Below are 17,401 nucleotides of genomic sequence, written 5' to 3' on the forward strand. Positions count from 1 at the left end.
GGAACTCGCCTATGTTTTCGTAAATAATGTCACACGGTACAACCACTATAGAAAACTCTGTGGTTCTTTTAAAGTTAAGCATACATGTACCATAAAATCCAGCAATTCCACTCCTGGGTATTTACCCAAGAAAATGCTAACATATGTCCCAATAAGGATTTTTACACAGATGTTGAGAGAAGCTTTGTTCATAATAACAAGTGGTGGTATGTTCATACAATGGAATACCACATAGCGATAAACAGGAATGAACTACATGGGGTGCCTGGGTGGCTCATTCGTTAGGCATCTGGCGTTGGCTCAGGTCATGATTTTATGGTTCATGAGTTCATGCCCCAGATCGGGCTTCCTGCTGTCAGCACAGAGCCCACTTCGGATCCTCTCTCTTTCTCTCTCTCTCTGCTCCTTTCCCTGTTCACTCTCTCAAAAATAATAAAAAAAATTTTTTAAAGGAATGAACTACGGCTACTTGCAACCACATGGACAGATCTCAAAAGCATTGGGCTGAATTAAAGAAGCTGGACACAAATGAGTACATGCTGAAAACTTTCATTTGTATGAGATGGTGTCAGAAGGCAGATTGGGAGTTTGCCTAAGACCAAAGGTGTGGAGTGTAGACAAACAGGGAAGAAGCGTTAGAAAGACTTGCGCATGGTGAAAATGTTCTCTATCCTCACTCTGGTGGTGATCACGTGCACATACTCATTTTTCAAAACCTCCTCAAAACTAAACTCACGTATGTTTTATTGTATGTGAATTGTACCTCAATAAAGCTTATTTTTAAAAAGACACCCCCTTTATAATGGTACAGATAATGGAATAACAGCAGCCTCTAGCATTCTAGGTTGTAGTGATGAGGAGAGATGAGATGTGAGCACCGCGCCATGTGTCACTTCCAGTGGAAATGTAAAGAGCCAGGACGCATTTCCCCACCCTCCCTTTCCAGTGGTGCACTGGACACAGAAGAAGCACATGTCAAGATGCTCTCTCATTAGCTCCAACAGCCTCAAGGGCAGCAGCATCCCACGATTCTGGATCCCAAAAGGATCTGAGCATGTGATTATGAGTTGTTTCTCTGAAAAGGGGAGCTGATGTTTCCCAAGCCTCCACGACTCTTTACTTTATCACCATGGTGCCCAGATTTACATGTTTATGAGAAGCCAGTCTAAGCAGCTTCCCCTGCCAGGAACCATCTGTACCCCACAGGGACTGAACCCACAACCATGGCCTCTTAGGAGCTGACCAGCAGGCCTGGTTCAGAGGTCTGCATCTGGCTTTCTGCTCTGCACACATCCTTTTGTCTGGGCTCCAAAGCCTAATGGTTGAAGCTTCTGGAATGCCCCAGGCACTGCCGCATCAGATGTTTTTCAGCTTCAGCGATTCACAAATTTCTATTTGAAGTACTTTCTCAGGATAGCTATATTATTGGAGCCCCTTTTCTCCAGCTGCCCCCAAAATGAGCTGTTCCCCACCCTCAGTTTCTCCTGACAGGGAGGTGTTCCTCTGGAAGTCTGATTTGAGGCCATGCCTGCATTGTCACCTTGCTCTAGGTTTTGAAAACACGGTGATGTTCTGTGTTTTGTGATGGAAGTTTTCGCAATGCCTGATGCCAAGCAGGTCCGTGCAGCCAGCCTGGCATCCCGTGTTTCCATGTGACTCCAAAGCAGTTGCTTTGAGCTTTCAGCCCTCCAGTAGTGGGCTCCCCTGAGATGACACATCAGCACAGGAGAGAGTTTATACAGCACTGTTGGGTGTGTGTAAATACACATCTTTGGACAGAAGTAATCTAGCCACTGAAGGCCTACTACTGAGTTTGGAGCCACAGCATGTGCTCAGAATAGAGAAAGACTCATTCTCCATCCCGTTCCACTCAAGAGGAGTTAAGACACCTGAACCCATTCTATTAATTTTATCTACTGAGATGAAATCTTCTAGACCCTGGCACCATATTTGTTCGGAGAGTGCATTGATTTGGGCCCGCGTCTTCATTCCCGATTGTGTCCATTTAGCTCCTGCAGGAAAATGCCATTTACATGGACAAGGATAGTGACAAGAAGGGCCTTATGATCAAGGAGTTTGACTTAAGGAAGGATCATCCCAGGGGCACAACACAGCAGTTAAGAGCCTGGGCTCAGAAGCTAGTCAGCCAGGCTTGAATCCAGCTCCACATTTAATAGTTGGGTGACTCAGGCAAGATGCTGCACGTCTCCAACACCGTTTCCTCATCTTTAAAAATGGAGATCAGGAAACATTGAAACATTAAAGGAGCATTAAAAGGGATGATGTACGTAAAGGGTAAGCACACTGCCTGCGGCACAGTAAGCACTCAGTTAATATCAACAGAAATGACTTTTCTTTGTGCTGGACCTCCCTGTGGAGAGCAGACGTAAGCTGTGGAAGAGCCGTTGTTATGTGCCCATCTGACTCCATTTTATTTTCCACTTTTTAAGTATTATAGGCTCAAAGACTACCCGGGAAATTAGGTTGGAGTCAGGTGACCGAGTTGTGGCCAACGGGAGGAGGGTACACGTGATGTATACACATTCAGGCCTGACCCTTAAAAGGTCCTCACTTGTGGTCTCTCTATCCCTCATTTGCATAGCTAGAAATGGAGGACCCCAAGATGGCAGACCCACAGGATGGAGGAAGCTCAGATCCCTGAGCGCCTGTGTGGAGAAGACATGACAAAGAGAGCTGCCCCACGTTTTGGACTTGGTGACAGTAAGAAATAATCGTTGATCATATTGAGCCACTGACATTTCGGGAATTGTTACTTTAGCATAACATAGCCTATCCCGACTAATTCACAAATGAAAACCAGCACAGGGGCTGGATGGGGAAACTAGCGGGTCATGACGCAATGCACATTCCCAGTCAGGTGGAGACGAGCACCATAAATTTTCCTTCACTAGGAAAATAATTGTCATAATTTAAAAACATTGACTGCCAATTCCCCTCCCCCCCCCCCAATTTCCCACCGGAACTAGATGGTTGTGACAGCATGGGGCAGGTTTTGTGACATGAAACCCTTCGTCTGAACTTTCTGGTCTTCATAGAGCACTACTGTTGCTCTACTTCCATGCCCCAAGCTTTGCATGATTCTGCGGATTAAAAACATCTTCTCCATAAATTTCAATAAATTGGCAGTGATTTTTCTGCAGTGGAAACATATTCTTATTTAAAATTGCACGTCATGGCATGTATCTCATCTGGGGACCACCTGTCAAAGGAGGCGGCCATTTGTAATTAAGGGTACACAGAGTCCTAAATAATCACAGCCAGTCCACGTTAGAACCTGACCACATATGTTTAGCAAAACACCACACTCCCGGGACCAGGATTGTCCTATGCCAATGGGCCAGAAATTAACCCTGTAAAGCTCTGTTTTGAAGACCCCAGGGCCTTTGCATATACTATTCCCTTTGTCTAGAATGCTCCCTCTTCATAGAACTAGTTCTTCTTCCAATCTCTTACCAAATGTCACCTCTTCAGAGATACCTTCCCTGACTATTCTTTCTATAAAAGGTACCCCCTCCCTTAATTCTCTATCTCTGTACCCTATCCATATCCTTCATAGTAATTATTACAATCTATAATTTGGGTGGGTTATTTGTTTGTTTATTATTCATTTTCTCACTCCAGTCCAGTTTGAAGGAACCGGGCCAGTAGTCTCTTCTGGAACCCAGAACTGAGACTACCTGCAAGGTATGGGGTAAGTCATAAAATCAGGGAGAAAGCAAGGTTACAAAAGGAGGAGAAGAAGAAAGCTGGTGTGCAAAGAAGGGCAGAATAAAAGGGCCTGGAGTTCTCTTGGCTCCTACTGCTCCAGTTCTGGTTCCAGCTGCATTTCCTTCTCCAAAAACTTCAAATAAATTCCCCTTTTGTGTTTCAGCTAGCTTGGGTGGGTTTCTGCTACTTACACCCAGTCTGTCACTTAATTAACTCAGAGGAAAACAACCAAATAAAGAAGCAAGGTCCCAGTTCAGTTCATTGCAATTTATTTAATTTAAAAAATAAAAACGGAAACAAAACAAAACGAAAAATGAAAAACAAAACAAAAATCAGTTTCCAATGAAAATACACACACTTTGGGTGGTTATCCAGCTTTTTCCCCCCTGTAGGCTGTTCTGGGCTCAAACCAATCAAATGAATGAAAACCAATTTTGACTGGAGCCATAAAGCATGTTGCACCAATTAAATTACACCAATATATTATTATAATACCTTTGAAATGCCTTTCAGACCAATAAATAAAAAAAGACAAATTCAAATAAAAAAGTCAACTTTTTATTACCAAAAAAAAAATAGAAATTAAATAAAAGTCACAACACGGATTTAAAAAAAAAAAATGTGCAGTCAAGTTTCTCTCTCTCTCTTTTTTTTTTTTTTCTTCTTCTAGGAATGATACCATGCCAGTAAATCCCTACAAAACATTTCCAGTTTGGCAATAAGCAGTCAGTCGATCATTCACATTTGTACTCAAGACAGCAGGCCAGAGCAACACTCACCTGAATTCCCCACCCCCCGCAAAGGGCTCCCCATCATCTGAAGAAGCAGCACCTTATAACGGGGATGGAAAGTCAGAGAGCACTTAGCATTTTCATCTCGCCTAGGGTCTTGAAGCACTTCCTGAAAACTGATCATGCCTTAAAATTTACCTGTAAAAAGAAGTATAATTCTACTCCTTTGGCAGATGTGTAAACTAAGACACCGAGAGGCCCACAGAGGCAGGGAAAGGACCAGGACAGCTGACATGGATTCTCCTGCTTGGTCCACCAGGTCATGAAAGTGTCTCTCACCTGTAAATTCCATGGAAATGAATCGAGCATGACTTCCTTGGTTGGGGATTGACTGGTAGGGACGATAGGACTTAATCAGGAAGCAGGGGAGCTGCCCGTCAAGAGCTCTTCTCTCTATTCCAAGGTTTTCCTTGAAAGGACACAGTCAACATGGCATCTAGAATCACAGGATGTTAGCAGAATGTCGGAAGCAGGCAGGGCCTGAGAGACTGGCTAATCCACCCCTCCAGCCCTCGCTGAAGGGAGAATTTAGCCCTCAAAACACTGCAGGTGCCTAAGGCCATCAACTGGTTAGCAGCACACCAGGACTCAGCTCAGAACCTCCGCCTCTGAGTGGAGGCTGTCTTTGCCACAACCCACTGTTGGTGTTTATTGACAAAAGAGAACATGCAGGTGTGGGGCTTTGGGGGGAGGGGGAGAAGCAGAGTGATGTTCCTTAATAGTGTCATTTTAGAAGGAAGGAAAATATTAAACAAATGCAATCACTTGGCAAAAGGAAAAAACACATCAACCAGTAGGTAGGCGCTATACCTTCGTAGGTGTCATACCTTAAGTCATACTGACAGCCACCAACTAGGCTGGCCGAGCTGCCACGCGTGACGGACCAGCGGTGTGGCAGTATAGGCTGTTCAGAAAAGGTTGCATGAAATGAGACATGGAGTGGGGAGCTCACAGGCTGCAGGATGCCCTCCATGCACCCACACATCCCCCACACACAATTAGCTATCTACAGATTTTTTTTTCCCTTTGAACCTATACTGGAGTTCAGGAAGGAGGCGGCATTGAAGGAAAGAAAATCGAGAAGCTTCCCGTAATGCACCACTCAGCTCAACCTGAAGGCACGCACAAGCCACAACCCCAGAGCTAGCGACAGGGGACAACTGGAGCCATCTCCTCAAGAAAAGGGCAGTTTCATTCCAATGATTGTTCTCAGTGCCTTAAGGTGAATTCTTTCTCATCTCTTTATGAATGACTGTCTATTGGTTTTCCCAAAAATACCCCCGAGACTAGTCTTCCTTATATATCTATGTGGCTACCAGAGGTTGGCCATCTTGCATCAAAGGGTTCAATTTTCCCAGGCCAGTAGGATCTGAAGTCATCCCAAATTCCCCAAAGAAACCACGAATTCCATACCCAGTATCTGAAGATGTCCCACTGTGAGACTGACATCTTACCACCAGCAGTCTGGGGCTCCAGAAGTTAAATACTTAGTTATATTACTTTTTAACCGAAGAGTCCTGCTACACCTCTTTCCTACCTCCTCCAGAACCATCTGGATGGCTCCTTGGGAAAGGTTCCCCTCTCCTGTACGCTTTCTCCCAACCCACTCTGCTCTTTCAACACCTTATTCATTTGAATGGATTCAGCCTTCTTTTCCCCCAAAGCCTAGGAGTTCAAACCCATGACAGAATACTTAGATATGGGCGGGGGGGGGGGGGGGGAGGGAGTACCTTCTGCCTAACTTTCCTTTTCTCATCCAAATATCCCACCAAACACGAACTCCCTGGAAGCAAACTCACCTGCCTCTGCGGATTCCACACTCGGTGGATGGGAACCCATCTGCTATTAGTAAACAGGGTAAATGGTTGAGCCCGTGACTCCTATGGCAACATCACATCCAATTCGTGCAGGGGAGAACCCCAGAGGCAGCATTCCAGTTAACAGTGAGATGTTAAAGAAAGCGACAAGTTGCCCCCTTGCTGGTGAGGATCAATTTCCATTCATCTGCCCAAAGACCACAGAGGGTCCTGAGCTCAGTTACCCACCATGGTTTGACCTCTGATGCCACCAACTTTTTCCCTGTCCATCCTCAGAAGGCTGTGCTGAAGAGCAAGGCAGACATCAGGAAAGAAGTGGCAGATGGCAAAAAAAAGCCCCCAAATCACCACGGGCTGACTCTTCTAAGCCCTTAGCAGTGTTCAGAGCATTCTCCTCTGACCGAAGCCCTGTCTTCCATTCCAGGTAGACTAGCAAATTAACAAAGGTCACACTAGCGGCATGAAGGACAAACACAGAGCCCACAGGATGCCTTGACCCAACACTCCCAGGGCTGAGCTGGGTCCAGGATGGCGACTACGTGGCTTGGGCACTACCACCCTCTCTTTCCAATCCCATGGCACCACTGCGGTCCAATCACGACACTCCTTCCCATTGTGCCTAGGCGACTCGAACCAGCACCCCCAGCAGCCACTATCAACAAATCACTGACTCAACTTCAGGTTGCTGAAATCTACTTGCCGACCCCATCCAGTCAGACCAAGCCTGCCAATGGGAGGAGGAGAGAAGCAAGCTCTGAGCTCACCCCAAGCAGACGGCCCCAGGCTCTCTTGCCCCTCCTCCAGAAGCATTTGGATGATGTTTAGGGAAACGCCCCCGCTCCCATATGCTTCCTCCCCACCCTCTTAGCGCTGGCCACCACCACCTCCCCCGGACAGCCGGTCCTCTGAGAGGTGCCGCAAAGTAAATGCCAATTCGGACCCAAATTCTGACTGGCAGCTGGCAGGACTGGCAGAGAACCCACTTCTCCCTTTCAGGTGCTGGCGCAAGGCTGCGGACTTGGCCGAGCAAGATGGTACCAATCCTTTTTCAGTCTATCGTCATGGCCAGCAAAGAGGTAACCAGCTCACAAGCACAAGTCATTGCTCCCACTCCTCCCCCAAAACCCACCCACAACCCACCCCCTGCACCCTGGGGAGCTAGTTAAGCTTGTTGCAGATCTCCAGCGCTTTCTTGTAGACCTGAGTCACATCGTCCATGTCCACGAGGAGGGAGAAGCTGCTGTCTCCCAGCCGGTTCCGGTACCGCTTCAGGTACTGGGGCCGCGGCCGGTTCTGGAGCCCCTCAAAGTCCTGGATCTGGAGGAAGTTTTCAGCAGAGACGCAGCTGCGGATGCGCTGGCGGGCAGGGCGATTCTCCTGCAAGTCCAGCAAGTCGAAGGAGTCGCTGGACAGGACGCTGTCGTCACTGATGACGCTGGAGGGCCGGCTGTAGCTCCGGGAGAGGCCTTCGGCGGGGACGCCGGGCTCCAGCAAGGATTCCAGTGTGGGCATTTCGGGGCTGACGAGGGCCGGGTCCATAGTCCCTGCTGAGTACTTGCTGCTGTGTTTCAAGATGCCCTTCCTGCGGCAGGAAAGGGTGTGGGAAGTGCCCCTGGCTGGGTCTGGGGGGCTGGGCGATGGGATGCTGCTGCCCAGCCCATCGTTACTGTCCAACAGCTCGGAAGATTCGCTGCGCTCTGGGGACGAATAGTACCCCGACTCTCTCTGCTGGGTCTTCTTCAAGATGCCCTTCTTGGGCATCGTGGCCGACTGCTTGGGGCTGAGTTTACCCGGCACCTCTGCCTCGGGGGAGCTTGGGAGGGGCACACCAGTCCGACACAAGTCCTGCTCCATCTTGAAAGCAGAGGGCAAGGCAGGGCTGACCACGCCTTCGATGAAGCCCGTGCTGTGGGAGCGATGTTCACTGTTGCTCCGCTTCTTCAGGATCCCTTTGGGCCTCTTAGAGCTCAGCTTGGATGGGCTTTCGGGCACCGAGTCCTGGCCAGACTGGGCAAAGTCATTCTCTTTCTTGGACTTTTTCAGTGACCGCTGCCGCTCCAGCATGACTTCTGAGGCCCCGGGTTTGGCCAGGCCCTTCATTTTGGCTTCAGCCTCAGCCTGCAGCCCCGTGGAACGGTGATGCCAGTCAATAATGCGAGCCAAGAGCGGTGACTCGGAGTTGTGCAGTGCATCACAGTCACAGACACTGCTCTTGTAGCCCCAGTTCACCCACCAGTGGTTGGCGATGTCCTCAATGGTGGCCCGGCGATCGGGGTTCACCATCAGCATCCACCGAATGAGTCCTCGAGCGTCTGTGGGACAAGAGAAGAAGAATGATACGTCGCACGGAAGCCTTTGGCCTTGACGGGGCCACCACTGTAGGGGTAAGGAGACCCCACTAGGGAATGGGAGCCAATGTCTTCCAGACAGTACATCAAAAGCATCATCAGGACGCAGAACCACAGGCCAGTGCATTGTCACATCTTGGCATGTTTTTGCATAGAAATAAAGGAATGTCCTAGAACTACCAAGCTCTCCATCAGCTCAGATCTTCATTAAATGGGGAAGTCCAGGTAACCAGAACAGATTCCAGACCCGGCCCCAAGCAGGCCCCACCATTCCTTCGGTGGCTATCGTTTTACCAAAAGGGAAAACAGGTGGAGGTTACCGAGGCTTTTCTTTCGACCTCCAAGGTAGGCTCGTGGAAACACACCATGCTCAAGGTCATGGGAAAGTGTGTCAGCATGAAAAGGAAACTGAGGGCTGAGATGGTGAGAAAAAGGCTCCTCATCAGAGAAGGAAAGACAGAGAAGGGTGGAGAGGGGCTCACATCTGGCATACCTGGGCAGGGAGAGGGGCCATCCCCAAGGCTGGCCTGACCCCGGGCCTTGGCCAGGTTCTGAGACCCACACCCAGTGAGCTCACCTCTTCTCCCTCTCTGACATAAGCTGTCGCCTACCGAGCTGTCAGATCCGAGAGCTCATCTAGATCTGCTATCTGCTTATAGCCTGGCTGAGACATACCATGTGCAAATCTCTGCTGCCAGAGGGTTAGGGGAAAGGCCCAAAGGGATGTTGAGGAGGCCACAGGAACCAACTGACTCTCACAGCTTATAAATTGACTTTTCAGATCAAACTGTGCTTCCCCCAATGGGAGTTGAATTAGATCCTGGGAAGGACCTAAACTTCCCAGGCCCCACCTCCCCCCTCAGCTGCTTGTGTAGGCTAAAGAGTAGCTGGTGGGGGCCAGGCAATGAGACCAGGGGTGAGCTACGCCCCTGAAAAGTGACAGGATGATCGTTCCCTTCAGACATTCAGGAAATATCTTCTAAATTCCTGCAATGTGCCAGGAACTGTGTTTGTGTGTTGGTTAGCCGATGAGGCAAATAAGACCACCGTGAGGGTCACCTGGAAATTTCTTAAAAAAAACAAAAAAAACAAAAAAAAACCCACCAGGCTGGCCTATTTAAATAAATAAATAAATAAATAAATAAAGCATCTACATATATACATATATGTATAACACAGTAGTCAAGAGTCAACCCTCATTCTTCACAGATTCTATATTCTCAATTCTCCTGCTCACTAAAATGGATTTGTAACCCCAAAACCAATACCCGGCCACTCTCCCTGTCATTTGTATACATTTGCAAAGTGGCAAAAATTTGAGTCACCCCCAGCCTGTATGTGTGTCCCCAGCTGAGTTCGAAGGAGGTGATGACGCCCTGCCTTCTTCTTTCCACCCTCATACTGTAAAAATGTGTACTTTTTACAGCCTGTAATAGTCCATTTTTTTCCATATTTTTGTCCTTGTTTTTTGGTGATTTCACCGTGTAAAATGGCCCCCCCCACCATAGTGCTAAAGCACTGTCTATGGTTCTTAAGTTCGAGAAGGCTGTGACACACCTTATGGAGAAAATACGTATGTTAGATAGGCTTCATTCAGATAGGAGTCATAGCGCTGTTGGCTATGAGTTTGATGTTAATGAGCCAGTAAGATATTTCAAATGAGGTGTCTTTAAACAGAAATATACATAAAACAAGATCATATGCTGATCAGTTGACAAAAATATTGTGACCAGAGATTGAACCCTGTATTTCCTCTCGTGCTTCAGTATTCACTACCTCAGTGCTCAGAGCAACTTTGTAGAACGTAACTACTGGGAAGAATGAGAATCCATTGTGTGTGTGTGTGTGTGTGTGCGTGTGTGTATAGCATGTCTATCTATGAAGGTCTGTGTTAACTACATTTCAAAGATGTGCACAGACTTTCCATCCACACATGACCTTCTCCTATCAAGGGATGAAGCTTATGACCTTGGCTGCTTTGACCCACAGAACATGGCAGAAGTGACATTATCTGGCTTCCCGGTGCTGACATGAAAAAGGCCTGGAAGCTTCTTCTTTCTCTGTCTTAAGAGCCCTGAGCTGTCATGTTAGAAGTCTAGGCTTCCTCCTGGAGAGAGAGGCCTGGGGAGGGACTTCGTGCAGGGCAGAGCCCACGTGGAAGGGCAGTGAGCAGGGGTCATACAACCAGACCCAGCCAGGTGGCCATCTGAATGCAACTGTAGGAGAAACCCAAGCACGGCCAGGAGAGCTCTAGCCAACCCAGGGAATCGAGAGATACGGTACCTAGTTGTTGTTTAAACCGCCGAATTTTTTTTTTTATTGATTACTCAAGATTTTATTTTGTGATTCCATTTTACTTTGATACGAGAAGAAAAATCAGGAATTGAATTAGATTTGTTATCCAAAGTAGTAAAAGAGATCGGAAAAACTTCATGAAAAGAAGAAACATTCAGAATCCTTCATGACCCAGCTCATCTATTTTCATCCTAAACATACAGAGAAAAGAGCTAATTCAGAAACCACTAGCTGGATGGGTTTTGATAATTGTTCGTGAGTAAGAATATTAGAGACCCAGCTCCTTCTAAACCCTTACGTAGCTACTATTTCTCGAGGTGTGTACAGTTCTCTCACTTCTGATCGGTAACTATAATTCATGAGAGAACGCCTTACTCTGTAAGAGTAAATGTCCCCTGCTTTTGTATATTCAGCTCAGCTGAATTTGTTAGTGCTGCCTCTTACAGGACAACTGGTGAGGCAAAAATTTAAAAATTGGATATATTTAAGGCGTATAACATGATTGGTATACATACACATGATTAAATGATTACTACAGTCAAACCAATTAATTCATCTCCTGACATAGTTAAACTGTGTGTGTGTGTGTGTGTGTGTGTGATGAGAGCATCTGAAATCTATTATCTTAGCAAATTTCCAGTATAAAAAAGAAAGAAAGAAAGAAAATAAACCACCAATTTACTCGGAGTGGTGGGGGGAGGGGTAGAGTTGCTATAGCAATAAATGATGCAATAAATGACTCCAAGCGCCACACCACATGCCCCCGGGGCACAGCAGTGAAAAAGAGCGGTTGCCACCCTCCTGGCACTGAGTCTAGTTGAAGGTGGTTTATATGACTGCATGGGCTAGAAAGGACTTCATAGGATATCTCTTCCAAAATTAAAAAAAAAAAAATGTAATGTTTACTCATTTTTGAGAAAGAGAGAGAGACAGTGAGCATGAGTTGGGGAGGGGCAGAGAGAGACAGACACAGAATCCAAAGCAGGCTCCAGGCTCCAGGCTGTGAGCACAGAGTCCGATGCAGGGCTTGACCTCATGAGCCATGAGATCATGACCTGAGCCGAAGTCAGACGTTTCATCGACTGAGACACCCAGGCGCCCCTCTTCCAAAATTTTAAATAACAGTGGAGAGACTAAATCCAAATGGTAAGGGACTTGCCCAGGTTCGCATAAGCAGGACTCCCAGCCTGCCTACTGTATAGAGCATTTGCTCTAGAAATTCCATTTGGGAAGGTTTGGGCAGAGCAGCGTTATCAAGCCAGCTTTGCCAAAAGGCAAAAATCTGAAAAGGAAAAACAGGAGACTCCTTATAGACATTCAAACAGAAGCAGCAAGTGTGAGCAAAGGCAGGACAGCCAACCACTCCCGCTCAACCGCTGACCCTCCAAGGGCACCGCACCTGAGGGCTGCGTGGGCTCCCGGTACTCTCCACTGCTGATCTGCCGAATGAGGTTTTTGTGATCGAAACCATCGAAGGGCATCGTTCCATAAACGAGGGTGTAAAGCAACACGCCCAGGGCCCAGCTGTCCACCTGGAGCAGAGAGACAGGGTATACAGGAGCTCAGAAGCAGGTTCCAGGATGCCTTCCAATCCATCGGCCTCACTGCCTGTGAGCAGCCACCCACAACGACCCCAGGAACTGAACATAGCCCCTGGCAGACAGGTTCCCACCCGCAGCCTGACAACTATAGGCAAGGCAGCTGTGGGCTGCTTCAGAGCCTGATCTTTCCATTTCCAACGGAAACCAACAGTACCAATCTACGTGAGAATTTTCTTAAAAAGATTGTCTTCTTGGATCCTCAGTATAATGTGAAATAGGTAGGGCCTGGATTATATTCAACCCCATTTGACAGATGAGACTACTGAGGCATAAGAAAGCCAAACGATATTTCCCCAGAGCCCCTCTCTGCCAACGTGATGGGTACAAGACTGGGCCATAGGACCCTTCACTCTGAATCCAGGAATCAATTCCTTCCTGCACCTTCTTCAGATGGGTCAGGGGCTAAAGACTCAAATGCTTATGAGAGCCAGGCACGCAACAAACATGAACAAAGCAAGAGAGAATCTGGGGTACGACGTGGAGCACTGGGGACGGAGACAAACTGTAGAGTGCATTGATCCACCTTACAGAGGCAGCCTCCCCTTGGCAAACTGCTTCCACATAGCCAGGCGAGCCCAGCACCGCCAGATCCTCTGGTTTTTCAGGAGAAGTCAGAAACTGGACTTTGATGTGAAATCTCCCAATTATTAAAGGTTTGGTCAATTTTCTTTTAGAAAGACTAATGTGGCCAAATAAAGCCTGCTTGCTGGCCAGATCGCAGGCTGCCAGCTTAGAACCTTGGAAAGAGATCATCGAAGATCAAAGAAGCATTTATTACCTCTGATAAATGTAGTGTGTCAGGTTTTTAGAGTTTTGTAAATTGAGTCTGATGCTCCTTCCTTACACTCTTATTTTAGAAAGACTTTCTCTTCACTACAATTGGTAGGGGGCCTTGGCATCCTTCTTTCACCCTTCAGCCTTGCCTTCAAACACTCTCAAAGAGATAAATATTTGGAAGGAAACATTTCAACCCACTGAGCAGCTGCTATTTAAGGGATAACCAGCAGGTGGATCTCTCCATAAAGAGAACCTTCCTTTTAAAGAGAATAATCACTCACAACTCACGCATTTTCAAAATAGCATTACACATACGCATCTCTCACAGTGGCCCTGAGAGCCTTTAGGCATATAAAGAAATAAACACATTTCTCGTGAATTAGAAGGTGCAGTTAAAACTGTAATTCCTTAATCAAAAATACATGCTGTCAAAAATACATGCTAAAAGACAGTCACTGCAGAGTTAGGGGGTTGGGGGTTTGTTTTTTGATTTGTCCTAACAGGGAAAAACTAAAAACAATCTGTCTAAATCTAGGGAAGTGATTAAGTTATGGTATATTCGTACAATAAAACATGTCTTTATCAGAAACCACGCTTTTAAGTAATAACAAATTTAGAAAATGTCACAATATGATTTTAAGCTAACAAAAAGCCAGACACACATATGTATACACATATATATAATGACTGAAATTATTTTTTGAAATGCAGAGATCTACATTGGAAAAAAGTCTAAAAGAGAAGTCACAAAAATGTTAAGGTAACTTTATCTTCTGGATTTCTCAAATTTTCTCCCAGGTGTCTACATTATGGCTTTTATAATCATATAAGGAAAAGTCTTCTTGCATGGCATGCTTTTTTGTTTGTTTGTTCTTAAGTATTGCTTAGATCCAATTCTCACCCTCCCTCCTCCCTTTCCTCCCCCACCTCCACCCCCCACGCACCAGCAGCTTGCTCACCTCTGGCCCCCGGTAAGGTCTCCCATTGACAATCTCAGGAGAAGCGTAGAGCGGGCTCCCGCAAAACGTTTGCAAGAACTTGTCCTTCTGGTACAGGTTGGAAAGCCCAAAGTCAGCAATCTACAAAGAGAAGCAAGGCCAAGGGGGGCCTGTTAGTGTTCCAGTGAATGTCTACATTAGATCATCTGAACACGAGGGCGCCTGCGTGGGTCTGTGGCTGGGTCACCATTCTCTCTCCGGTCCTTAGTCTTCATAAAGGAAGGAGTCCACAGGACCGGGCCAGGGACTCCCAGCTGCAGTCCCTGCCACCCACCACAACTCTGTCACATCCGCCCACTACATGCTCTCTTACTTACTCAAAATTACTCCCCACGTGGCCTTTATCTTCACTGCAGTTTAGGCCTGCCCTGAGAAACACCCAGGAAATCACTGGCTTGATGTTTCTGATGCACAACGAAGTACACACCTATTAATCTGGAAACCGCCCATCTGTGGCCCAGCTAAACTCACTCTGCACCCACAGAGCGTATCACACGTTGGAAAACCCCGACCAGTGCCGCTGATACCCCGGCATTTTCATCTGCCCGCACTCTGACCAGAACCGTATTTTGCCAAACCTTGTGACCCTAGATGAAATGGACCCAGAGCCCTGGATTTTGAGTCATTGTACTATCAGGCCAAGCTCTGCCGCCAGCCCTCTGTGCGACATGGAACAGGTCCCTTAGCTACTCTGAGTTGAACCACCAGAAAATGGGAACCCAGGATCCTTTCCTGTTCTGGATCACAGGATTATTGTGAGAATTAAAAAAAAAAAAAAAAATCAATCCAGATGAGAACATGAATGTAAACCTTTAAGTCTTCAAGCTCCACGCAAATGTTTTACCCAACCCTGGTTCTCTGGTACAGCACATCCCTTAGAATCACTGTCTTCTGTCCTGGTTTCATTACCCTCTATGGCAGTACTCTTCTCTGTGTGTGTATGCGTGTGTGCATCGTGCATAAATATATACATCACATAAATACACACCCATATATACAGATAATGTACATTTATGTATGTATGTATACACACATGCCGTATATATAACTTCCCCTTGCCTGTTAGACTCCAGTCCCCGAGGCAGGTTGCATGTTCCACGTCTTCCCTCCCCACCCAACGAATACTTGTCACGCCAATAGGCAAAATATTTTGAAAAGCACAAGGTAATTAATAGAAAAATGAAGAAGGTGGAGGAGGAGGTGGAGAAGGAGGGAGAGAAGGGGAAAAGGAAGGAAGGAAAGAGGAAAGAGAAGAAGGGGAAGGGGAAGGAGGGGAAGAAACTTGCACCACTTACTGAACAACCTCCAAGTATCGAGCACTGTTCTGAGCACTTTCCCCTTCTCTAATCTCATCCAAAACCCCATTTACACAACAATGCAAATGTACTTCATGCCACTGAACTGTGCAGCTAAAAAGATGGTTAAAGTGGCAAATTTCATGTTATGGATATTTAAACACAATTCTTTAAACAGATGAGGAAACGGGTTTAAGGAGACGAGGTGATGCATCTGAGGAGAGCTGACTAGTAGGCGGCCATGGAAACCCTGTGCCTCTAAAGCTTCAGTCCACTGTGTGCACAAGACCACCCCCCGATAATCTGCAAGATTCACCCCAGCCTTCCGAGCTGAGCTTCTGCCATTCTCCAAGCCGATTTCCATTTGGGGCTTATAAATAGGCTGAGTGATTCACATGCCCAGAGCTCAGCCTGGCCCCAGTGGCGCTGAGGCTCTGTCTTGAATGCAGCCCCCAGAATAAGGCTATTTTCTAAAAGTTGTCCCTGAATGAATGAATGGAATGTCATTGAAAGCAGCTGGTGTATAACCATGCTCAGAAAACCCATTCTCTGGGCTCACATTGCACTTAATTGCCCTGAATTCCACTTTCTTATCAAGGCCTCTGATTTGCTTGCAGGAAGTTGGTTGGAAGCTTATGAAGTGTGCCCTATGGATCAGGAAAGGAAGGGAATGGCTGGATGCCCTGGGGCCTGCCCCGAAGTCCCAGGGCTTCGGCCTCTGCAACTGCAGCCAAGGCAAGGTGCAGACACAGCGCAGTGTGCGTCCCGAGGAAAACATATCCCCTTCCTACCCCGCGATGTCCACAGTTGCCAAATACATGCGTGAGAGGCACCCACCACCATGGCGTGCAAATCCCTGCACGCACACACTCGCACCAGACTTCTCTAAGTCTGGGCGCCCTTGCTTTCTGTGCAGCTATCCTGAGAAGCACGTTTATGTTAGGGACCCCTCCCGTCCTCTCAGACTGATGCTTATCAGCCTTGCCCAGTAAAACTGTCATTGCCACTGACAGAAGATTTATAGAAATGTAGATTAGCCCCGTGTTCTTGGCACTTCAACGGAAAAGAAATATTAATCAACACACACACACACACACACACACACACACACAGAGTTCTTAAACCTTGAACCACCTAAACTTAGGCTCCAGCTCTAAGATTTCATACCATCGGGAGTGTCTATCGACTATAAGAGCAGAAATGGCCACTGGTTAAAACTTCTCAAAGCCTCAATTTCTTATCTGTAAAATGGAGGTAGGGAAGTGCCTGGGTGGCTCAGTCGGTTGAGCGACCCGCTCTTGGTTTTGGCTCAGGTCATGATCTCAAGGTTCATGAGATCGAGCCCTGTGTCAGGCTCAGCACCAACAGCAAGGAGCCTACTTGGGATTCTCTCTCTCTCTCTCTCTCTCTCTCTCTCACTCTCTTCCTTTGCCCAGCTCATGCTCATTCTCTCTAAAACAAAATAAAATAAAATAAAATAAAATAGTTACGAACAGTACCCACCTCCACAGTGTCATGGTGAAAATTACATGACAAAAAGTATGTAAAATGCTTAGGACAGACATTGGCACAGAGTTGGGCCTCCATAAATATTTGCTCCGCACCATTAAATCTGTATCCATAGCTTTATCAACCTCACGATATTCAAAACAATACTGGCTTTCCAGTTCAGGAAATTACTTAAGGCCCCTTTTTCAAATTAATACATTTTTTACAAGTGAACGGAACAAAATAAAAATATGAAGTAAAA

At 46.8% G+C, this 17,401-nt stretch overlaps 1 protein-coding gene across 1 annotated transcript in view; it reads right to left on the reverse strand.

The window, feature by feature from the left end:
* Window positions 1-3,981: 3,981 nt before the first annotated feature.
* The window catches only part of NUAK1 (NUAK family kinase 1), a 73,264-nt gene continuing 59,844 nt past the window's right edge, over window positions 3,982-17,401 (reverse strand). Inside the window, exons 5-7 of the mRNA XM_027070943.2 lie at window positions 14,318-14,437; window positions 12,380-12,512; window positions 3,982-8,649 (exon numbers count right to left, since the gene is read on the reverse strand). Of these exons, the coding sequence (XP_026926744.1) occupies window positions 7,496-8,649; window positions 12,380-12,512; window positions 14,318-14,437 (1,407 nt within the window). The 3' untranslated portion in view covers window positions 3,982-7,495. The remainder of the gene's footprint in view (window positions 8,650-12,379; window positions 12,513-14,317; window positions 14,438-17,401) is intronic.

Source organism: Acinonyx jubatus, chromosome B4 (assembly GCF_027475565.1).
Source record: "Acinonyx jubatus isolate Ajub_Pintada_27869175 chromosome B4, VMU_Ajub_asm_v1.0, whole genome shotgun sequence".
Lineage (NCBI taxonomy): Eukaryota > Metazoa > Chordata > Mammalia > Carnivora > Felidae > Acinonyx > Acinonyx jubatus.